At 42.6% G+C, this 24,505-nt stretch overlaps 1 protein-coding gene across 5 annotated transcripts in view; it reads right to left on the bottom strand.

Annotated features, from left to right (window-relative positions):
• The window catches only part of NTRK2 (neurotrophic receptor tyrosine kinase 2), a 407,230-nt gene that overhangs the window by 183,030 nt on the left and 199,695 nt on the right, over positions 1-24,505 (bottom strand). For 3 of the 5 annotated variants that reach the window (XR_009738137.1, XM_061426053.1, XM_061426056.1), the window contains exon 12: positions 2,050-2,097. The exons of the other annotated variants lie outside the window; for them this stretch is intronic. Coding sequence is in view for 2 of the 3 variants with exons in the window: in XM_061426053.1 (XP_061282037.1) it covers positions 2,050-2,097 (48 nt within the window). In the remaining variant the exon portion in view is untranslated. The remainder of the gene's footprint in view (positions 1-2,049; positions 2,098-24,505) is intronic. 5 annotated transcript variants of the gene reach the window in all.

Genomic DNA, 24,505 nt, shown 5'->3' with positions numbered 1-24,505 from the left:
CGAGGAGAGAGACAGATTATTGTTAATCAGATAGCCATATCAAACATGTCTTTTGTTTTCTGTATTCTGCTGCTTCAACATCTGGGGCCTTGGTGAAAGAGGAGGGACTGCCAGTTCCTAGAGATAATAAAGTGCTTGCCTACAAAAGTATGTTTCATATACAAGCCGACCTATCCACAATCTGTGCCCCCAAACCACCTTCCTTATCAGGCTATCAAACTCCAGGCCACTATCCACCTGCCCCATCACCCCAGAGCCACATATCAGACAACTAGGGATGGTCCCTTATTCAACCCAGCCAATTCTAACCTGCTTACCCTGCCTCGCCCATTCCTTTCTGCAGAAACCACAGTAGAGGCTCTTGTCTATGTTTTACCCTCACTCCCTCTGCTTCCTGATGGACCCCGTGTCCCCTTCAGCATTATGGTCCCTACCATGGCATGATCTGCCCTCTTCTCTTGGGATCTGTGAGTAACAAACTACATTTTCAGTGGCAGTCATCTCCTGACTGTGGCCTCAACACACTTGAATAATAATAAAACCTACAAAGCAGCAGCACCTCTGATGAACTGTAGCTGAAAGAACAATTCTGAAGAATTCCCTCAGCTGTGGCCTAAAAGGATGAAGCCCGGTTTTTGAAGCTTACAGGGAATAAGCGCCTCTCTACAGAGCAAACTGGCCTGGAAAACACTCACATAGTTGCAGTGATTTGCTCTTTAGTGGAGGGAAGACCTCATCTCACAGCACTGTTGTGGGAGAGTTTATCATTCAATTCCCCTCTTCACCACAACCACACACAGAGTGAGCACAAAGCCCTGGAAAGGCCTTCAAGATTGCACAGGCAAACAATCTCCTCTCTGCTATCTTGGCAATATCTTGGCAAATCGCCTATGATCAGCTGGATCTGAAATTTGCCCCAGGTCATTGCAGACAAGTCCTGAGCTGGTTGCACTTAATGTTCCAACTTTGACACATTCCACTTCTCTTTGCTAGTTAAGAGCTTTAGTCTTGGAATTCCTGGGGCAAGATAAGGGTCAGGATGACTTCCCCCATCAGGGCCCTCTGGCTCAGTGTCTGCCACCTCTGGGCCCAGCCAGTGCGATATTTTGGATCACTGGACAGACATTGAGAAAGACTATCCTTTAGGAAAGATCTGCTATCAGGCTCGACAAGGGAAAGGAAACAGGCTTCTTTGTATGGATGGGATGAACACACAATAGGTGGATGGTTTAGAACTAGAAGACTGACCCTGGTATGCTTCTCCTATTTTACAATTTTCCCTATAACCAACTTTGCTACCAAAATAAATGCTAACCAACAGATAGTCAAGATGAGGCCAGATCTTGGAAATGCACGGGCAAGATGTAAAGACAGTGTTTTTTCATGCCTTCTAAGCAATTCCTGTTCATTGTCTCTGTACCCATAGAAAATACTGAACAAATTAGAGGCCCTAGGAGATCACACCTGATTCCAATCCTAGTGATGAGATACATTATCTGCACTCATTTGGTAGCTACAAACTCTGCTTTTCAATTGCCGGCACACAGTCTGAATGCAAGAAGCAGAATGCAATCAAGCACAAATCATAGCGTCTGGACGTTAGAGTCCTGCATTGAAAGAGAAGTGGTCATAAATGAACAGCTGATTTCCCAATTCAGAAATTTATTACATGTTGGCCAATGGAAGAAAGTTTAGATCCAAGCTTGCCCAGACTTGAATATTCAGCTAACTGTTTGCTATACGTGGAGTTGGAGTACAGTCACATTTTATTCCCTTAACCTTTAAAATGCAGCCACAAGCTAGATCTGGATCACAATTCACACTTCCTCATAGGACAAAACAAGTTGAGGTCAAAAATACAAAACCATCTACTGAAGTCAATTTTCCTTTTCTGGAAAATTCTAGACCTCTTGCTTCAGCAAAATAAAAATTGGGATCACAGAAAAAGAATCAAGGGCCAACAAGTAATAATAAAGAGGGTCAAAGCAGTTTCATCCTAATTAAACAACACAAACTCATTGCTTAGCCAAAGAAGTAGGAACTACTTACCAACACCTTGTCTTGATTTTACTTTCCCAAATCCAAACCATGAGAAATCTGAAAACCACAACAAAACATAAAATAAACTTCGAAAGAGAAGCGTAAACCAGAGGCATTCAGCCCTATCCCTAGTGAAATAACAAACTCCCCCAAAAAGCTCCACTGGGGACCAAAACTTCCCCTCAAACACCTGGAAACAAACCCTTGGGTTTTTGTGTAAAGATTTACTTCTCGTCCTGAGAACAGGGAGGTTGGGATCAGAAAAGAGGCGGCAAGAGACTGTCTTCGCGAAAAATGGCCAAAACCCAGGGTTCAAGGCACTGAGCAGATTTTCCTCCTCACTGTCTCTCTTTCCCCTAAGTATCAAATCATCAAACAGGGAACTGCAGGGTGAATGCAACACAGTGCATTTGACAAATGCACCCTGGTTCTCAACCACGGACATGTGGGGAAATAAAAAAAAAAAACAGATCTTTTCTGGAGCAAAGACAAGCAGTACAAAAAAGGAACATGAAATCCCATGGGAGAACTGACACTCAGGCTGGATGGGGATTCAAGAGGAAGAAAGAGGATCACGATTCTACATGGATTCCACAACCGACTTGCTGTGTGATGGTGGGCAGCTCCCAGCAGCTTCGCGCCTCTTTGTAGCACAAGGCTCCAGAGGCATGTGAGGGGAAAGGTCTGCCAAATGTTTGGAGGTCCTCAAGTGAAGAAAGCCACAGTGAAATGCCTGTTTGCTTCCTGGGCCCCACTGTTCCCTTCTAGGTAATTTCCTCCATGTTCAAAGTAAATTCAGCACAGCAGGGAAATCTCTGGATAAGAGGCCAATAAAGCGTTTTTTGTTCAGTTACTAAGTCATGTCTGACTCTGAGATCCCATGGACTGTAGCATGCCAGGCCTCCCTGTTCCAAATTTGCCCAAGGTAATGGAGCCCCAGGTATGTCTGATAAAGAGAATGGAGCCCAAATAAGTAATAACTGTGTTTCTCAGCTCCTTAGATCTGCAGTGATTTTTACAGGCTGCTAGGATAAAAGGCTACATAAGAAAAGAGCCCATGGAAATGAAAAATGTATATAAAAACTCTTTGCACACTCAAAAATGCCTTACAAAGTTGTCACGATTGCTATCTTTTTAAAGTACATTTAAGCCTTTCCTTTATTGGTATTCTACAATTTCAGCTGTAAGCCAGTTTTTACTTCTGATTGGTACTTCTCTGAATGCTTTTTTCCAGGTTCTAAAAGGCAGAGGGAAGGCCTGGCCTCTACCCAGTGCTAAAGAAAGATTCGTTTGCATGAAAACATTGACCTCATTTACTGCATCCTCAGTGTGGCAAGGCCTATGGATTTCTTAGTTACAACTAATCTCTTTCAAAACAGAGTGAATTTTCCTACTGGTCACTTTCGTTTTTCTATATTCTTCTGATTTACTTAGTTTTAATTATCATCGTGGATTAAATATTTGGACTCTTTTCACTTGAGTATTTTCTCAAAATCATCTTTCTGTCTTACCGAGCACCCACTGAAGAGCAAGGCCATAGTGCTCCTCACAGATTACCCATTTCAGATTATTGTCCATTATCCACGGTCATAACCATAACTTCCAGGACTATCCTTGTATGTCTTAGGTGCTCCCATCTCCATTTTTAGAGATCATTCCCTCAAGATAAATTCCAGAAATAGAATTACTGGGTCAAGATGGGGAAATACTGTTAAGGTTCTCAATGCACATTATCTAATTGTTTTCTCACTACAGGAGGTCTTTCACCAACAGTGGATAAGAAGGTGGACTGTGTATTTCCAAAAGGGAAGTTAAGGGTGAACCATTTCTGATATCCATCCTGCCATTGGTAGGTCTTCAACTAATTGAACAAACACGTGCCTCCCATCTTCGCCACAGGAAACCATTCACCACCACGCCCACCACCCGCCCCACTCAACCTGTCCTAGGCTGGGGTTTGGCATAGGTGCAGTAGGGAGAACTCCAGGTATGGAAAGAATCAAAGTAAGGCAGATACCACTTGTGTAGTCATTATAATTCACCAGGTTCCTCTCCCACCACAGACTCTTCTCCCCTGCTTCTCAGCCAGACCTTATATAAACCCCTGCTCCTTGACAAGAGACTGAGACTCAGAACAACTGGCTGATAGGCTTAGCAAAAGCCACAGTTACTAGTGACTGAGCAGGGACCTAGCTTTCTGATGCCAAATCCAGCATTTTTTTTCTTTCATAATTGCTTTTCCAATCCTCCAAATAATCAAAATTAGCCAAAGTGAAGAGAATGGCAACTCATTCAAGTATTCTTGCCTGGAGAATCCCATGGACAGAGGAGCTGGTGATCTTACAGTCCGTGGGATCTCAAAGAGTCGGACATGACTGACCAACACTACTACTACTATAATGTCATAATTAGGATCCAATTTTATACATAGAAAACACTTGAATTAGTCATTCATTCCTCATTTTTTTTCTTCAGCAGGCATATTTGAAGAGTCAAGAATAAAGAACTGCATGGTCTTCCCTCAAGGAGATTAAGATCAAGGATCAGCTCTCCTAGAAGAACATCAGGGGTATATGGGAACTCAAAGGAGGACTTTCTAGCTGAATCTGGGAGGCAGGGTAGGGGGGCAGTTATGGGGGAAGAGTTCTCTGGCTTCTTCACAACAGACTAAAATTCACCAAGAATGGGAAAAAGCAGAGGCGTATATTTTCACTGTAAATTCTTCAGTTATGATCAGAGTGGGAAAAATCATATTTGTCAAGGGGCAGATGCAGCTGGAAAGAGAAAAAAAAAAAAAAAAGCCAAGACACATAAACAAGGGCCAAGCCAAGAGTTTGGAATCTATGGTGAAATTGCAGGTAGACCCTAGAAACCAATCAACCAACCTTAGGCCAGGAAGAAACAAGATCAAAATTAATTTTAGAAAGTGGTTGCAGGATAGAAACAAGATGATACTAGAGAAAGACTGAGGGCAAGAGACTGGTTGAGGAGGCTTTTAGAGAAATCAGAGCCTGAAAAATTCACGACCTGAGCCTGGTAGTAGGGAAATGAGATAGGGACAAGATGGGGACTGCTGTCTGGTCTATTTAGGGGAATCAAGAGGATTTGGACATTGATTTTAAGTAGAGGAGAGTATCAGAAATGAACAAAGATATTCTTGAGTTTAGACAACAAGACACATGGTGATGCTGCCCAATGTCTCCAAGGAAATTGACAGAGAAATAGGCTTAGGGGTTCAACTCACAGTGTGGGTATGGGGCACAAATCCCAAATAAGGTAACTATGTGGGAGATTCCCCTGAAGTAGGAAATGGCAACCTGCTCCAGTATTCTTGCCTGGAAAATTCCATGGACAGAGGAGCCTGGTGGGCTACATTCCATAGAGTCATAAAGAATCTGATATGACTGAGCACCTAAGCACCAGCAGCATGTGGAGAAAACCTAAGAGGGAGACATCTAGAGTTTGAATCTCAGGTCTAGAGCTCAAAGTTGTTGTTGCTGAGTCGCTAAGTCATGTCTGACTTTTTGCAATCCCATGAACTGCAGCACGCCAGGCTTCCCTGTCCTTGACTATCTTCTGGAGTTTGCTCAAACCCATGTCCATTGAGCCAGTGATGCCATCCAACCATCGCATCCTCTGTCGTCCCCTTCTCCTCCTGCCTTCAATCTTTCCCAGCATCAGGGTCTTTTCGGGTCAGCTCTTTGCATCAGGTGGCCAGTGGATCTGACCAAGTTTAACCAGAACCCAGAGTCCAATGGAGAACAGAGGCTAGTGGCTGCAGCTGAGATGCATTTCTTCTTTGGGCATGCAAAACACTCTTTTTGGCAGGTACAGATTAAAGAGTACAACTGAGGCTAACTTTTAACAAGCTTGCTCCTAAATTGCTAAAATATTTCTAAGTTCTTTTTAACATTAACACAATTATTATGTAAGAGAGAATGTAATATCCTTGACCATATGCCAAAGTTCTTGGAAAATTTAACAGACCAGGCAGAGCACTATCACATTGATACCTCTCTCTGCTCCAAAAGCTGTCCTTTGTTCAACAACTTTTTCTTGATGAATTTAAGCAGTAGTCTTAAAACCATGATACTAAATGTCAACCGCAAAACTTTCCCATGAGGCCAAAAAGAAACAATTTCTCAATTTCCTGCAATGTTTCACCCATTGGGAGTAGAGTCCTGCCAAACATTCATTTATTTTCTATTTAATAAAGAGACACTTTATTCACTGCAACATAAAGGGCTCCTTCAAAAGCAAATGTAGTTGCAGCAAGATTAAAGGAACTCCTTCTTTTGGACTCTAGACCAACAAAGACTCTATATTACGAAATTAACCAATTAAATCCATCTCTCTTGAAGAAAGTTCTAGAAAGGTTTTCCTCATCCAGAGAAAAGGAAGATAGAAAAGAAAATAGCACAGCTCTAAAATGAGACTCAGAATAATAAAATAAATAGCCATAAAGATTGCTTTTCAAATGTCTCTCAAAGGAAAACTAAAATTTAGGGGTTGAAAAGAAATATTTATGATGTAAGGGAGAGAATCAGAGGAAGGAGGGAGAAACAGGCAAAGTGGAAGAAATTTAATCTTCCCTGTGGTGCTGAATGGTACAAACACTAAATGTGATTGTTAGAAGGGTTCTGATCTCAAGAGGATATCATTTATGGAGTTTTGATTTGTAAGTTTCAGAAAAAAATTGTTTTTATATGTTAGAAGGGAAAGCAACTCTTCCAACTCTGGAGGAATTAAAATTTGCTGTGTTGTCAATTAAAATTTCTTTATAATGTTCTTTTTATTATTGAAATTTCTCTATATTTCAAGGCAAGACTCATCACCCTCCACCCCAAAGAAAAGCATCTCTAATGCTGTGATGATGGAAGCACATGGGAAAATACGATTCACTGACAAAAATGCACTTCACGTCCAACTTCTCATGGCCACACCCATCCCCTGGAGGACCGGTGAGAGAGGAGCCATGGGCTGCCTGGCTGCAGAGAAAGTGTTCAGCCCAGAGTACGCTCCAGAGTGCTTGGGTGAGCAGCAGACTGCCTGTCACCTCACTCAAAGAACTAGGATGACTGGTCATTGCACTGGAAAGGAAATGAAAGAAAAGGACCTCTGTGTTGATGATACAATCATCTCTCTTTCCAACTGACACATAATCAGAGTGAGTAATAGTTTGCTTCAAATTAATTCCAGTTGCACAGGGCACAGAACAATGTAGTTTGGGGCCAAGTTTCCACTTCGATTTAACTTAATCTTTTACTTAAGGACACAACCTTTATATAAGTCCCGTCTCCACAGACCAGCAAGAGGGCTCGCTTTAAGTTAAATCACAGTTCCAAAGGGTTCCAGATTCCTCCTAACCAGCCTCCATTGGCTCCATCCTTTCCCTTCCCTCAAATTTCCAATGTGACTTATGTTCACTGTTATTAAGAAAAGTAACACTGAACATCTCCAATTGACAAATTTGAAGAAAAATTATGTGTATTGTGGGGCTTCCCAGGTGGCTCTACTGGTAAAGAACCCAAAGAACTCCTGCCAATGCAGGAGACATAAGAGATGCAGTTTCTATCCCTGGGTTGGGAAGATCCCTTGGAGAAGAGCATGGCAATCCATTCCTGTATTATTGTCTGGGGAACCCCATGGACAGAGGAGTGTGGCAGGCTACAGTCCATAGGGTCACAAAGAGTCTGACACAACTGAATCGACTTAGCACAGCACAGCACACATACACAGTTATTAACTGACCCCATGACCTCTAAATTCCAATTCACAAATTCAAAATCGCATTTCATGTATATCTGTATTTTTCTGGAGAGAAGATCCACATATTTCCTTGGATTTGAAAAAGGTACTTCACTGCAAAATGCTAAGAACCAGTGAAATACATATAAATAGTTTCAGAGACAAAAGTTTTAATGCATAGGTACTCAACGTCTGGGCTTCCCTGGTGGCTCAATGATAAAGAATCCACCTATCAATGCATAAGACACGGGTTCAGATCCCTGGGTCAAGAAGATCCTCTCAAGAAGGAAATAGCAAACCACTCCACTATTCTTTCCTCCCAGGGTCAGAGGAGCCGGGTGGGCTACAGTCCATGGGGTCACAAAGAGTTGGACAAGACTTAGTGGACAAGACTTATTCCCTATCAACTGTTGAATCAGGTGCTCAGAACCATCTGTCATCTCCCAGTTAGACTTCTATAGCGACCTTCTCCCCTGTCTCCTGGTCTGTTGCTCTTGCCTCCTCTGAACCTCTTTTCCATAGACCTGCCTGCCAGAGTAATATTTTCAAGTATCAGTCAGATTATTGCATTCCCCCACTGGACACCCTGTAAAGCTTTCTTGTCACATGTAGTATAAACTTCTGATGATGACTAGAGTCCTGCACCATGTGGGCTCCCGCACCCTCCCATCTCCTAGGAAAAGGCCACAGTGGTCTCCTTCCTATTTCTGCACACTCTGCACATTTCCCTGCCTCCTCCCCAAATCCTCTGCTCAGGCTTTCCTCACAGCTAGCCACCTCTCATCCTTCAGTTTTCAGGGCAACTATCCCACTTCACAGGGGCCCTGACCTCAACGTTTTAGCCTGAGTCTCTCTCAGCTGCTCTCACTCCCTATCATCCCTTCCTTCTCAGTGCACATGCGCATGTGTTTAGTCACTCAGTCGTGTCTGACTCTTTTCGACCCCATGGACTGCAGCCCTCCAGGCTCCTCTGGCCATGGGGATTCTCCAAGCAAGAATACTGGAGTGGATTGCTGTGCCCTCCTCCAGGGGATCTCCCCAACCCAGAGATCGAACCCAGATCTCCCACACTGCAGGTGGATTCTTTACTGACTGAGCCACCTGCTGCTGCTGCTGCTGCTGCTAAGTCACTTCAGTTGTGTCCGACTCTGTGCGACCCCATAGACAGCAGCCCACCAGGCTCCGCTCTCTCTGGGATTCCCCAGGCAAGAACACTAGAGTGGTGCCATTTCCTTCTCCAATGCATGAAAGTGAAAAGTGAAAGTGAAGTTGCTCAGTCGTGTCTGACTCTTCGCAATCCCATGGACTGCAGCCTACCGGGCTCCTCCGTCCACGGGATTCTCCAGGCAAGAGTACTGGAGTGGGGTGCCATTGCCTTCTCCGGACTGAGCCACCAGGAAAGCCCAAAAATACTGGAGTGGGTAGCCTATCCCTTCTCCAGGGAATCTTCCCAAGCCAGGAATCAAACCGGGGTCTCCTGCATTGCAGGTGGGTTCTTTACCAGCTGAGCTACCAGGAGCCCTCCTTCTCAGTATATACCAATAAAGGATCTGACTCACTTCCGGTATTATTTCTTGTCTTTATCCTTTACTAGAACTTGAGTTCCATGAAGTCAGTGACTGTCTTAGAAGAGGCTCCACCCTCCTGAAATAGACTCTCACACAAGGATTCAAGTGATGAATCCTTCAGTTTATTAGGAAAGGATCCAGGAACACTAGAAGGGGAGAGAGCCCATGACACAGGGAGAGAAAGAAGCCTGGAGTAGATATATTATCCAGTGAGTTACATTGGGGACAACTGGAGCTCAAATCCCTGAGTGCTTGGGGACAGGGTGTAGAATGCATCTCAGAGTTTTTCTTACCAAAACATGAGGAAGTTGTGTCATTTACCTTCCAACCACCATTTGTCATTCTGCTAGGAGAGAGCCCTGGGGCAGAGTTCCCAGTGTTTGGACCAAGACACAGGGGTGAGCACAGGATGGCGGGACCTGGGAGGACCTGATGGGGATACCAACAGGATTTACTACAGGAAGCTTGTCTATGTTGCTCATCACCATCTCTAGTGCCTAAAACAGGCCCTCAATAGATACTCATCAAGAAGAATCATATTTAAAAGCATAACAGTAGGAAGGACTGCAAGTCTAATAAAAATATCAACAGGCAAATTATACACTCAACATAAAAACAATATTTTGCAAGTATATTTGTTGCCCTCTTGATTAATTTACTCCCCCCGCCTGTAGCCCCAGCCCCCACCATGGAATCTCAGAAAAGTATTTAAAAGTGAGCAACACCTAGAACCCAGCATTCTGGGCAGGAGTGTGGAATAAAGATGCTGGACCAGATGTCAGGTGCGAGGTCTCACTAGATGCTGTAAGAAAAAAACTTCATGCCCTTGGGTGGGTCATTTCTCTCCCTCACAGGCTCTGCTTCCTACTCCATGAAGATAGGGGCTGAAAAGTGGCATCAAAGGTCCATTTGGGCCCTAGCAATCCATAGTGCTAATCACCAGGCATGTATGACTGGGAATAAATTGCCACTTGGCCTTCCATAGCTTTCCTGAGCATGGGTATTTTGGGATTGTGAGATCATGTGCAATTTAAAGAAAAGCACTCTGTCCACCGGCCTAGATTTCCTCCTGCTAAATAATACTCAGATGCTTTGGGGTCACTATTTCCTCATCTTGTGAGAAGAGCCTGTGCTCTGCAAAAGCAATTTCTAAAAAAATGGTGCTTATCAAATACTTGCTAGATGTTAGGACACTTACTGGAGATTCGATATTACTTTAATTAGGGAAAATTGGTCAGCTTCTATTCCAGCATTTAAAAAAAATAAAATTAAGCTAACGTGATTTTTAGATCCTACAGACTTAAGGTTCAGAAGCCTCAAGTGAGAATAGACAAAGCAGACTTGCTCAGAATGTGGCAAAATGGTCTCTTCCCCTTCAAACATTTAATTTTGAGGACAAAATGTTGCCAACCACATCCCTCTTTCATTTTGAACATGTAGACTATTTCAAAGAAACTTCATTTGATCTACATCTCTGTCATTCACAAACATTACAAAGTGTTGGGTGTTGTTTTTTTTAATCTGTTGTAAATTCTGAAGGTTTATTCTTTAACAAAGGAGGTCACACTATCTACTCTGAGTGGATTAAAAAAAAAGGAAACTGCAATTCCAAAGGGTTAGTTTTAAACTTGGAACCTTGAGAAACCCAGAAGCAGCCTCTGTTTACTAGTAATAGTTGACAAACGTGAGAGAGGCATATTAAAGCTTTGCCTTTCTGAGGTACCACCTCAGTGAGAGCTCAAAACACTATAAACACTTTTTTCAGCTGTCACAAGCTCCCTGCAGGGAAGACAGGTGATGTCTGGTTGCACACACACAATATTTCCCTAATACTGTCTTCACATTCAGGAAATCACTGCCTCAGATTCACTCCCAGACTCCCTTCTCTCTGCAAAGCAACACTGCTAAGCACTTGGAGCAAGTCTTTTGGGAGGAAAATTGGCTAAGTCTCATCATTTGAGAAGTGATATTAGTGGCCTCAAAGAGAGTGACAAACCCATAGAGTCTGACAAACACTTTATGTCAGGCTCCCCTGAGCTTTCATTTCCATGGAAAACCTAAACAGTGACTCAGAGACCTGAGCTGACTTGTTCAGACCTGTCTGTGGTGCCTTCACCAATTGAGGCCAAAACATGCTTTATGCTCTTCCTTGCACAAAAACTGTCGCCATAGGACATGCATTTGAAAATGCTTTTGCAATTGTTGCTATAGATTCATGGTTATGTTCATATTTATACATATATATAAATATAGCATGCAAATTCTTTTTTCAGTTTCTCTAAACCAACATTTGCTGCAGCTAATTCAAAGCACCATGTAGGAATTTTTTTGTGGTTTTATTATGGAATTTTGGAAGGAGTAGGAGGACGGCAGCATTTCTAGCCATCTCACTTTAAAATATTTTCAATTGTATTCAAATCTTTCTCTCCAGTCTTGGGATGTGGTGACCTTTGCCTTTCTTTCCAGTGACCCACTGTCAACCTCCTTCCCCACCAAGACTCTTGAATCCAGCCAAGGTCAGGAAATGTGTGAGGCTGATACAATAGCTAAGATGTTTATTTAATTTTATTACCCTGTGCTCTTCTATTAGGAAGCTCCTGTAATGGAATAGAACATAATAGGATTATATACACTTATAAAGCTGGGTGCTGAATAAAAATAATTGAATAAAATAACCATAAATAGAACAAAATGAAAACCCATTGTTGAAAATGCAGCACCAGTGACATGAATTAGCTATCAGCCATCCACTTCCTGCTTAACATCACTAGAGGTGGTTACACAATGTTAGTGGAAGAAACTCAAATCCATAAGATGTAACTGCATTTCTTTCCTTTGTGTTTCCTACTAACTGCCCCCTATGCTCTTTAAAGATCCACTGCTTTTCTGGAAACTAATCAAAATTGACTGGCTAGGTGAGGGATTCTTGAATTTTTGCCTCCCAGAGGAAGTTGGACAACGTCTGGAGACATTTGGGGTTGTCACATGGGAAGGCTGGGTGGAGGAGGTGTGCTTCGGGCATGTGGTGGGTAGAGGCCAGGCACGATGGGAAACAGCCAACAGCACTCAGGCCAGTCCACCTCACAACAGGGAATTTAAGTCTTGGAACATCGAGGGTGCCTTAATGGAGAAACACTGGCATAAGTCATAGCCCAGCAGAGGTGGAATTTATCCCCAGATCCTGTTACAAAGAAACCTTGGCCTGTTTGAGCTCACTGTCACTAGAAGAGTCTCTTCTCTCATGTTATCCAGTGTTCTTGTCACTGGTCCCTCTCAGTTTCTCATTCCTCACAAGAAATAGCTATAATGTCATAATTTCTGTTGCTTCCAAACACCAAAAAATGCTATCCTGGTCCACATGGGCTAGGCAGTGCAGTATGAGAGGATGGGAGCTGCATTTGGACTCCAAGGCTTGGGTTCGAGTCTTAATACAGCAGTGTGTGTGAGCTTACTGACCTGCCTCTTGAGAAACCTGTATGCAAGTCAGGAAGCAACAGTTAGAACTGGACATGGAACAACAGACTGGTTCCAAACAGGAAAAGGAGTACATCAAGGCTGTATATTGTCACCCTGCTTATTTAACTGATATGCAGAGTACATCATGAGAAACGCTGGGCTGGAGGAAGCACAAGCTGGAATCAAGATTGCCGGGAGAAATATCAATAACCTCAGATATGCAGATGACACCACCCTTATGGCAGAAAGTGAAGAAGAACTAAAGAGCCTCTTGATGAAAGTGAAAGAGGAGAGTGACAAAGTTGGCTTAAAGCTCAACATTCAGAAAACTAAGATGATGCATCCAGTCCCATCACTTCATGGCAAATAGATGGGCAAACAGTGGAAACAGTGGCTGACTTTATTTTTGGGGGCTCCAAAATCACTGCAGATGGTGATTTGCAGCCATGAAGTTAAAAGACGCTTACTCCTTGGAAGGAAAGTTATGACCAACCTAGACAGCATATTAAAAAGCAGAGACATTACTTTGCCAACAAAGGTCCATCTAGTCAGTTCAGTTCAGTCACTCAGTCGTGTCAAGGCTATGGTTTTTCCAGTGGTCATGTATGGATGTGAGAGTTGGGCTATAAAGAAAGCTGAGTGTGGAAGAATTGATGCATTTGAGCTGTGGTGTTGGAGAAGACTCTTGAGAGTCCCTTGGACAGCAAGGAGATCCAACCAGTCCTCCTAAAGGAGATTAGTCCTGGGTGTTCATTGGAAGGACTGATGACCACTACTTTTTGTATTTCCAAAGCACATTGTTCTTTGCCTGTCATATTATCTCACTCTGAATTTTAATTATCTACTTCCTTTTTGTAACTTCTCACTGGAAGTTCTTTATGAGCAACAAAAATATTTTTGTCGTGTATCTCCACTGTACTTCTAGCACTGAGCACAGAGCCTGGTACAATTTAGGTGCTCAATAAAGATTAACTGAATGGATAGGTAAATGAATTCCAACTTTTCACCTTTGCATTCATTGATCAAGAACCAAATCTGGAATGATGTGGGATCACAGTTGTGTTAAGAGACTGTACTGCTCCCTCTCCTCCCTGGCCAGCAGAGGATTAGAAACCACCCCCCCCCCACCAGCACCAATCCACATAACTTGCTTTTACAAACCAAAGGGAACAGAAATTGCACATTTTTAATAGTCTATCATAAGTTTTCCACTTCCTCTTCATCCTATCACCATGAACCATGAAACCTCATGTTCGGATGCACTGTGTCGTACATGGAGCAGGAGGAAAAATAATCTCTGTTTTAATGGTTACTTATTTCTACAACATCACTTAGCCTATTCTAACTGATACGATGGTAAAGTTTCAAGTGAATCTTACTAAAAAGATAATCTTATCTATAAAAATATCAGGCTTTTATTTTATTCAAAGACTCTGATATGTATGGTTAAGAGAATACATGCACACACATGGACTCTCTAAAGCATGTGCAGGTGTGTGCATAAATACATAATGTATAAATAGTCATGATAAAAGAATAAAAAAGTTTAAAAAAAACTCATTGTAATTCACCTGAAGAAATCAGAATTGGGTGAGATGGGGTGGAGGGTGGGTGGGAGGTTCAAGAGGGAGGGGACATATATGCTGCTGCTGCTGCTGCTGCTGCTGCTAAGTCACTTCAGTCATGTCCAACTCTGTGCGACCGCATAGATGGCAGCCCACCAGGCTCCCCCATCCCTGGGATTCTCCAGGCAAGAACACTGGAGTGGGTTGCCATTTCCTTCTCCAATGCGTGAAAGTGAAAAGTGAAAGTGAAGTCGCTCAGTCGTGTCCGACTCTTAGCGATCCCATGGACTGCAGCCTACCAGGCTCCACCATCCATGGGATTCTCCAGGCAAGAGTACTGGAGTGGGATGCCATTGCCTTCTCCGGGGGACATGTATACTTGTAGCTGATTCGCATTGTTGCACTAGCAGAAACCAACAAAATATTGTAAAGCAATTATCCTCCAATTAAAAAATAAAACAAAAGCAAAACAAAAACTAACACCTGAAACAAAATGTTTTTCTTTAAGAACCACTAAATATAAAAGTATCGTACTAAGCCATAAACGAGTGGGGAGGGATAGTGCAAATCAGAATGAATAAACAGATGAGAAGAGAAACAAGAAACAAAAAAGCAAACAAAGAATTCAGAGTTGCAAACTTGCAAGCAGTCCCCTTAGAAGGCCATGCCTTCATTCCAAAGATTTTGGTTCTGTCTGTCACATTTCCAAACTTGTTGTGGGAAAATATCTTTCATTAATATAACAGAGTCTTCAAACTATGGGAATCTTCATTATTGGAGAGGAAACTTTGATATTTTAACAGCCAAAGGTCACTTGGAGCCAGGTCTGGTGGAATGTGTGGGTGATTAAGCTGGACCATAGCACAATTATTTGCCAGGGTGTCCAATTCTGTAGGCTCAAGTCTCCACCGTTATTGTAGAGCTCATAATTTCCACTGAAGACACTTCTGAAAGATGAATTCTAAAAATGCACAAGCTCTATTTTCCAGTGAGTCTCAAACTTTACATAGTTCTAAAATCATGACTAAATGTCAGTCACCAGTAACTTTCTGGCCCCTTAATTCATGGCCATTAAGTAGAGGCAACGTGAGCGGAGGCATGGCTGGGTGTTCTTCAAGGCATCTGTTAGAAGCTAGCTAAGCACATTTACTCTCAGACTATATTATCATAAAAGCAATTGAGTCCTGGTGGATAAAAGCCCACTTAAAACAGAATTTATTAGAGATCATATTTGTTTGTGTTCTGGATTATATTGTATATTCCCCAAATTTATATGCATGCACGTGTGTGTACTCTTCTGTGACCCCATGGACTATAACCCTCAAGGCTCCTCTGTCCATGGGATTTCCCAGGCAAGAATATTGGAGTGGGTTTCTATTTCCTTTTCCACAAATTCATATGCTGAAGCCCTAATTTCCAATATACCTGAATTTAGCCTTTAAGGAGGTAATGAAGGTTAAATGAGACCACAAGAGTGGGAGTTTAATCTCATAGGACTGGTGTCCTCTTTTTCTCCACAGGGCCACAGTGAGAAGGTGGTGTCTTCAAGCCAGGAAGAGGGCCCTTGTCAGGAACCTGATTGGCTGTACCTGATCTTGGACTTCTAGGCTCCAGAGCTGTGAGAAAGTAAATGCTTTTTGTTAAGCCACCCAATCTGATATTGCGCTGTGGTGCCCTGCAACAGGCTAGTCCAGTTTGTTTGTTGGCTTTTTGTTTGTTTGTTTGCTGTTGTTGCCGTTGTTTGGACTGCCACCCTGTATCATTTCCATTTGGTTATCCACCTACCCCCAAACAGCCAATTTGATTCAAGATGGAACCAATGGCTCAGGCACAAAAATTCATAATTCCATTCCCTGCCCACAGTGTGGCTCAAGAATTGGCATGTGACTAAAGTGAGTCTGAACAAAATCAAGTCTGGGATGCGTGTACAAAAGTTGACCGAAGTGATCCCCTTTTGGATGGGATCTGGAGGGATTAGCATCAGGAATGAATGAACTGCAACCGTGAGAGAAAAGTTTGTCTCTGAATCAAGCCAATCAGTGCTTGGGCCTTGGATCAAGCCATATCTAGAGCTTGGTATTTACTCCCTGATGGTGTCCTTATTGTTAAAGGCAACTGTAAGATGCCAAACTAAAACAGGGATGGAGCCAGAGTCATGTAATTGTCAGTAAGTCAGTCCTGCAGCCCCAGAGGCTGGAGTAAATGGGCACCGTATTCTGGAGTCCTTCCACGCACCCAAGTTTTATTACCACTAATGTTGAATTGGCCTGTTATGGAAATGTAAATGTCCTGTTCTTCAAAGGCTTGTTTGACAGGATGAAAAGCTTTGGGTTTTCAATGACTTTGACTCTTCAGGAGATGGGAGGACAGCCTATTTTAGCAATTTCCATGGGAATGAATAGACATATACTTTAGCTATTCAAATATTTAACTAGCTCCTTTGTTGTTGTTTTGAATTCCAAGGAGCTGCAGCTGCCTGTTTATGTCTGTTGTGCCTTTAAGGGGCTTGCTGATTCAGTGGGATCCCTTGAATGCATTAATTAGCCTTCTCTCATTTTCCCAGCCCATGCCTATGAAGAAATGAGCATTTACAGCTCCAATTGTAGAACCATGTGAGTCTTCAGGGTACCAGATAAAGGCAGGCTCAGAACTACCTGCTTTTTGATGGGCATTTTTACACTGGCAGCAGCCTGCAAAATGAATTTATTGGTGATCACTATTGGGAGGTGAATGAAACACGGGCCCTGGATTAAAGTGTAACAGGGGAAAGGGGATATTAATCAGCCCAGGTACATGAGTCAGAAAGAGGTAAGGATGCACAGAAAATAAAATGTTATGGAAGGCTAGAAAATGATTTATCATTTTTAATATATATCATCTAAACTCTCTCTGTATAACTGCTTGTAGGCCTCCATGTTGTGAGGCCTTGGGCAATAAAACACTCCTTTAAAACACTAAGGTGAAAGATGCTGGTGGGGAAAATAAAGAAGCATGAAGAGTGAACTGACTGTAAAAGAAAGACAAGTGTGTGGCTTAAAATTAAATTTCCACTCTTTCCTTTTAAAATTATTTATAAATACAGATTTTGCTTGGAAAAACTGCACTCTATTGATAAGATGGAGAGTAAGATGAGAAGTCTTTCTGTGAGGGTCCATTTCTCAGATCATTCTTAAAATTATTATTATATGAGACAATGTACTCTCAAGAGTATATGTCCATGGCAGGCTTAACTGTTAAGCCAACTGATTAAATTATTATTAACATTGAATCCTTGAGCTTGGAAGCTTGGTTCTACACAATTAAGCACTAATTTATGGAAGTTAGCAAGAAGAAAGTCTAGTTGACAATGATATGAAATGAGACATTCCTTCCCCCGTTAGTAGTTACTAGTCTTACTTGAGATTTTTCAACCTGGGAAATTGTATAAAGTATTTTCAGGAGGGTTTCCCTTTCTGTAATAGGAAGAAACAAACAACAGCACATCCCTCAGCATTCTGTAACACTTTTTAGCTTCTAACAGTAACTCTTTGTCTCAGTTTCCCTTCAGAAACATCAGCTATGTTCTATGTTCCCCCAGAACCACCAGGAAATGTAATAAGAGCAGAATATCAGGGGCTCCATGGTCTGCTTCTTCACTTACCTCCTACACAAAAGTTCTCTGATATTCTATGACAAGCTATGTTTGTAAATACAGAACCCATTGTTTTTTTTCAAACGGTGGACCATCTATGGCTGGACTCATGCTAGCTGAAAAGGCAATGGCTTCTGCTCTGGTCCAGGCTTCTCCAGCTCTCATGACAGCTGCTATCTTGACCTACTTAGCCTCTGCCTTCTTTTCACCCTCGTTAGTTCCATCCTCCATTCTGCAGCTGGACAAAACTTGCTAAAATGTGCAAATCTTCTTCATCAACACTACTTAAATTTGATCGAGGGCTCTACATCACTGCCCTACAACCCAAACTCCTAATCTGGGGCTTGGATTCAAGATCCTTTCCAGACTTCTCTCTTCCAGTCTCTTTTCTCTCATTTTAAGCCCTAGCAACTGAGGTAGCAGCTGGTAGCTCTATGCTTAAATTGTGCTGTGTCTTGTCTGTGCCTTAACCCTATGTCTTTGCTTACGCCAATCCTTTCTCTAGCTTTTTTCCTATGCATCCTTTACTACTCAAGGCTTACCTCCTTTAGCATGCCTCTCTGATCACTCTGCTGCTAAGTCGCTTCAGTCATGTCTGACTCTGTACGACCCCATAGACGGCAGCCCACCAGGTTCCCCCATCCCTGGGATTCTCCAGGCAAGAACACTGGAGTGGGTTGCCATTTCCTTCTCCAATGCATGAAAGTGAAAAGTGAAAGTGAAGTCGCTCAGTTGTGTCCAACTCTTAGCAACCCCATGGACTGTAGCCCACCAGGCTCCTCTGTCCATGGGATTTTCCAGGCAAGAGTACTGGAGTGGGGTGCCATTACCTTCTCCTCTGATCACTCTGGACCAGGCTAAATGTTTCTCTTCTCTGCTCACATGAAACCCTTTGCATATCTTGATTAAAACCAAGCATTATAACCATTTTTTAATATATCTAACCAAGTCCTTGACTAGATTATACATCTTTGAGAAGCCTCTGCCTCCAGAAACAGGAACATATAGGGCTGAGTCATTGCACACTCCCCCCACTGGTGCCCCTGGAGTTGTTCAAGTCTGGGCAGGGTAGGCAGCATGTGGTCCTCACTAGAAGTCTACATCTTTGACCTCTAATTCTCTGTCTTTAGAAATCACTGTGGAAAATGCAACCATCAAATCCATAAGAACACATAAAACCATTACAGCTATGAAGACCAAACATTGTTTAACTGAGCAGCTAGCCAACCTGTCAGTAGGGCCTTGAGGAATGAAGCACAATGGGCAGCCACCTTTAAGTGAAGGAAAGTGAGAAGTGACTATGTACAATATCCAAGACATTGAAACAACTCAAATGCCCATCAGCAGATGACTGGTTTAAGAAGATGTGCCTGTGTGTGTGTGTGTGTGTGTGTATGTATATATAATGGAATATTACTCAGCCATAAAAAATATGAAATAATGCCATTTGCAACATGAATGGACCTAATGAAATAAGTCAGAGAAAGACAAATATTATATGATATCACCTATACATGAAATCTAAAAAATAACACAAACAAATCTATATAAAAAACAGACTAAAAGTCAGAAAATAAACTTTTGATTACCAGAGGGGAAAGGGAAGAGGGATAAATTAGGAGCATGGGATTAATAGATACAAATGACTATACGTAAAATACAGAAGCAACAAGGATTTACTATATAACAGAGGAAACAATATTCAATATCTTGTAATAACTTATAATGGAAAACCTTCTGAATATATGTATATATGTATAACTGAATCACTTTGCTGTACAACTGAAACTAACACAATATTGTAAGTCAACTAGACTTCAAAAAAAATAAAATAAAATAAAATAAGAAAATCCTGAAGCTTAGGAGATTTCTTTGGTGCTAGCAGAAGCCTGCACTGGGCAAAGAGGCTCTGAAAGGGGAGTGAGGGCTACAGGAATCAAGGTTTATCTGCTTCACAAGCCTTCCTGAACACCTTCAGGTATAAGAACTGCTCAGTTATTGTCGAACCACAAAATCAATCCATCAGTTAAAAGTGTGTAATATGATGGGAAGGATTAGCATTTACTGCGTTCCTCCTATGTGCTAGGCATCTTATTATTGGATACTCACCATTACACCATCAAGTTGGTATTATAATCCTCATTCCTGAAATGCAGAGGAATTCAGTAATCTTTGAATCATACAGACAGGAAATGGAGCAGAATAAATGCATAGTCAAGAATTAGTCAGAAAGCCTGGGTCACAGGGATAATCTGGGGAGTCATCCAAGTATGTACTCTCTCTCATACTTCTCCCCATACAAATACTCAAGGTCTTTCATAAACTTCTGGAAAACTGAGTGTTCACAGTCTAAGGTCTCCTAAGACCTTGGATTTGGCTCTTGTGGTGGGTCTAGAACATGTCTGTCCATCTGTTTTCCCAGATGTTCAACAAAGTCAGATTCAACCTAAAGAATGAAGGATTCTCATCAGTGCTGCCAGGCAGTAGTACCAGACTGTGGACAAAGTGAGGTTACAATTCTCAAATAGAGGAAAACCCCAATTCTTCATTGAAATCAGGGGCTCACAGAGAGAGTGGCTCCCACAAACAGGCAGGTCATTTCCTGACACACAGTGTGACCAGAAAAGCAGCACTAAGTACATGACAAGGAGAGGAAGAGTCAGAGCCCCAGCCCTGGGAGCTCAGTCCAACACCAGCATTCTTGGAATGGAGGAAAAGTCTGGAGGCAAATCAACAACTTTGGCCGAGGGTCTTCCTTTGAGTTCAGAGCCAATTTTATTAAGTCATCCAGAATGAGGATGGTGTTCACACAGAGCCTGAAAAACAGTGTTTGCCCTCCAATCGTATAAACATATGTTTTATGAAGATAACCCTGGCAGTCATGGGAAAAATGATTTACAAGAGGGCAAGACTTGAATCAGAAGGGTGATGGGCTATGAGATCCCTGATGTTGATCAAAAAACCCAGGACCTCTTCACATGAAATAGAATTATATCCCCAAGGATGTGAACACCCAGACTAAGAGTACTCAGTCACTTTCTGTGCTTCAGAGCTGCAGTGGCATGCAAGGTGGATGGAGACAGGAGAAGCGGTGGGATTCCAGAGTCACCCACATTGGTTGGGTCATCAAATTTCTGGGGAAAAGGATTAATAATTCTGCCTGTAGCTTTAATTTTCTGTCTATAAGGTGCAACATATCTGAATGTGTAGCCTGTCTGCTAGTGATTTAGGGCTCTGGAGACAAGTAAAATAAATGATGACTATCCACTTGAAGTAACTATCACAATTTGATAATATAAGTGATCGGGGAAAGCGTCCCTGAGGTGGTACTTGAGCAAGGATCTGCAAGAGGTAAGGACAGCACTCCAGAAGAGGGAACTGCACATACAAGGCCACATGTCCAGGGTGGCTGTGAAGAGCAAGATGGCTTGGGAGTTCAGGTATTCCGGGAGGGAGATCAGGAGAGACAAAGAAGTGGGTGTCAGTGTTTGTGGTCTGGGGAGGTCGAAGGACTCTTGGCTGGTGGCAGAGAGTGAGCTAGAAATAGGATTGGGGGGGAGGGGTTCTTGAGATGATGGAGGCTGGCAATGACAAGGTGAAGCAAACATCTCCAGGAGAGCATGACCACAGCAGGACAGATGGCACGTTTCTCATAAAGGACCAAATGAGATGTGTGTTTTCCCTAGTCAGTGAGAATAATCAATAAAGAGATCTTATTTTACTTCTAAAGTCTTTAGGAATGGAGGAAAGAGGGAGGGAGAGAAAGGGAGACGTTGGTGGCCAAACACACCACTCAAAACATGAAATTTCTGAAAGCAGTGCTTAAGAAAAAAGACCCGAGAAACCCAATATCCTGCAGTTCGAGCATCCCTGAATCCTTCGTCCGGACCGCTAATAAAGAGCTGCAATTTGTCTGCATTTTGCAGACACGTTTGAAGTGCTGGCAGCCTCCACACATGCGCCGTTTTTCAGGGATTCAGGAAACAGGGGGCGGCGGCAGGACTCCCGGGCAGCAAAGCAGAGAAAAGCCACAGGCATGCTGGGGCCTGGCCTGGAGAGGGAGCCTCCTGTTCTGCGCTGGCTCAGGCTCTGAAATCAGCTCCATGGCAGCGAAGTTCACGCTTAGCCAAGTTCAGCACAGAGCCAGGCATGGAGCTCCGTAAAGGTTTGGTGTTGCCCAAATGAAGGCGTCTACCTCTGCTCTGGATCTTTCTGGAGCCTGAGTGCCCTCGGATGGGGGCCAGACTGTGCCGTGCCCCCGCTGGGGGAGGGACGTGCCACGGTGAAAGGAGATGGTGGGGTCAGTAGTTTGAAGCTCCAGATTTTTATTCTCATTTCTGTCCAACCCATAACCCACAGTGAACAATGACTGTGTGCTAAGCTTTGTACAAAGAACAGGGGATCTCATGGAAATCTGTCCATATTACATATTTATTAAAGCAGAGAAGACAAAATAAAGGGAAAAAGAAGTCAAATTAAAATTTGTGCTCACCTGTGGTCTATATTGTTTCAGCTTTTTAAAAAGTCTATTTTAGGCAAAACACTCTCTGACATACATCACAGCAGGATCCTCTATGACCCACCTCCCAGAATATCGGAAATAAAAGCAAAAATAAACAAATGGGACCTAATTAACCTTAAAAGCTTCTGCACATCAAAGGAAACTATCAGCAAGGTGAAAAGACAGCCTTCAGAATGGGAGAAAATAATAGCAAATGAAGCAACTGACAAACAACTAATCTCAAAAATATACAAGCAACTCCTCCAGCTCAACTCCAGAAAAATAAATGACCCAATCAAAAAATGGGCCAAAGAACTAAATAGACATTTCTCCAAAGAAGACATACAGATGGCTAACAAACACATGAAAAGATGCTCAACATCACTCATTATCAGAGAAATGCAAATCAAGACCACTATGAGGTACCATTTCACACCAGTCAGAATGGCTGTGATCCAAAAGTCTACAAATAATAAATGTTGGAGAGGGTGTGGAGAAAAGGGAACCCTCTTACACTGTTGGTGGGAATGCAAACTAGTACAGCCACTATGGAGAACAGTGTGGAGATTCCTTAAAAAACTGGAAATAGAACTGCCTTATGATCCAGCAATCCCACTGCTGGGCATACACACTGAGGAAACCAGAAGGGAAAGAGACACGTGTACCCCAATGTTCATCTTGGCACTGTTTATAATAGCCAGGACATGGAAGCAACCTAGATGTCCATCAGCAGATGAATGGATAAGAAAGCTGTGGTACATATACACAATGGAGTATTACTCAGCCATTAAAAAGAATACATATGAATCAGTTCTAATGAGGTGGATGAAACTGGAGCCTATTATACAGAGTGAAGTAAGCCAGAAGGAAAAACACCAATACAGTATACTAACACATATATATGGAATTTAGAAAGATGCTAACAATAACCCTGTGTACGAGACAGCAAAAGTGACGCTGATGTATGGAACAGTCTTATGGACTCTGTGGGAGAGGGAGAGGGTGGGAAGATTTGGGACAATGGCATTGAAACATGTAAAATATCATGTATGAAACGAGTTGCCAGTCCAGGTTCAATGCACGATACTGGACGCTTGGGGCTAGTGCACTGGGACGACCCAGAGGGATGGTATGGGGAGGGAGGAGGGTTCAGGATGGGGAGCACATGTATACCTGTGATGGATCCATTTTGATATTTGGCAAAACTAATACAATTATGTAAAGTTTAAAAATAAAATAAAATTTAAAAAAAATAAATAAAAGGACATGTGGGAAAATAAATAAATAAATAAAAAGTCTATTTTGACATATATGCAGTAATATATGATATGTGGAATCTAGAAAAATGGTACAGATAAACCTATTTGCAGGGAAAGAAAAGAGACACAGATGTAGAGAACAGACGTGTAGACATGGATGTGGGGGAAAGGCGTGCAGGATGGATTGAGAGGGTAGCCTCGACATACACACACTACCATGTGTAAAATGGGGCTTCCCTGGTGGCCCAGACGGTAAAGAATCTGCCTGCAATGTGGGAGATGTGGGTTCAATCCCTGGGTCTAGAAGATCCCCTGGAGAAGGGAATGGCTACCCGCTGCAGTATTCTTGTCTGTAGAATTTCATGGACAGAGGAGTCCAGTGGCCTACAGTCCATGGGGGTCACAAAGAGTCAGACACGACTGAGTACAGGTACTTTAGATAGTTTACACATGTAAGCAGCTAGGGGGAACCTGCTGCATGGCACAAGGAGCTCAGCTCGGCACTCTGCTATAACCTAGAGAGGTGGGATGGGAGGTGGAGGTGGAAGGGGGGCTCCAGAGGCAGGGAAGGGGTGGGGGATATGTGTAAACATACAGCTGACTCACTTTGTTGTATAACAGAAGCTAACACAATGTAAAGCCACTATACCCCAATTTTTTAAAAAAAATGTGTATTTTGACTCTTCTGGAAAGAAATTCTCATAACAGAAGATGAGAGCCACCTCAATGTTTCACAC

The sequence above is a fragment of the Bos javanicus genome, chromosome 8 (assembly GCF_032452875.1).
Source record: "Bos javanicus breed banteng chromosome 8, ARS-OSU_banteng_1.0, whole genome shotgun sequence".
Taxonomy (NCBI): domain Eukaryota; kingdom Metazoa; phylum Chordata; class Mammalia; order Artiodactyla; family Bovidae; genus Bos; species Bos javanicus.
The sequence above is the reverse complement of the archived record's forward strand: the minus strand, read 5'-3'. Positions and strand labels throughout refer to the sequence as shown.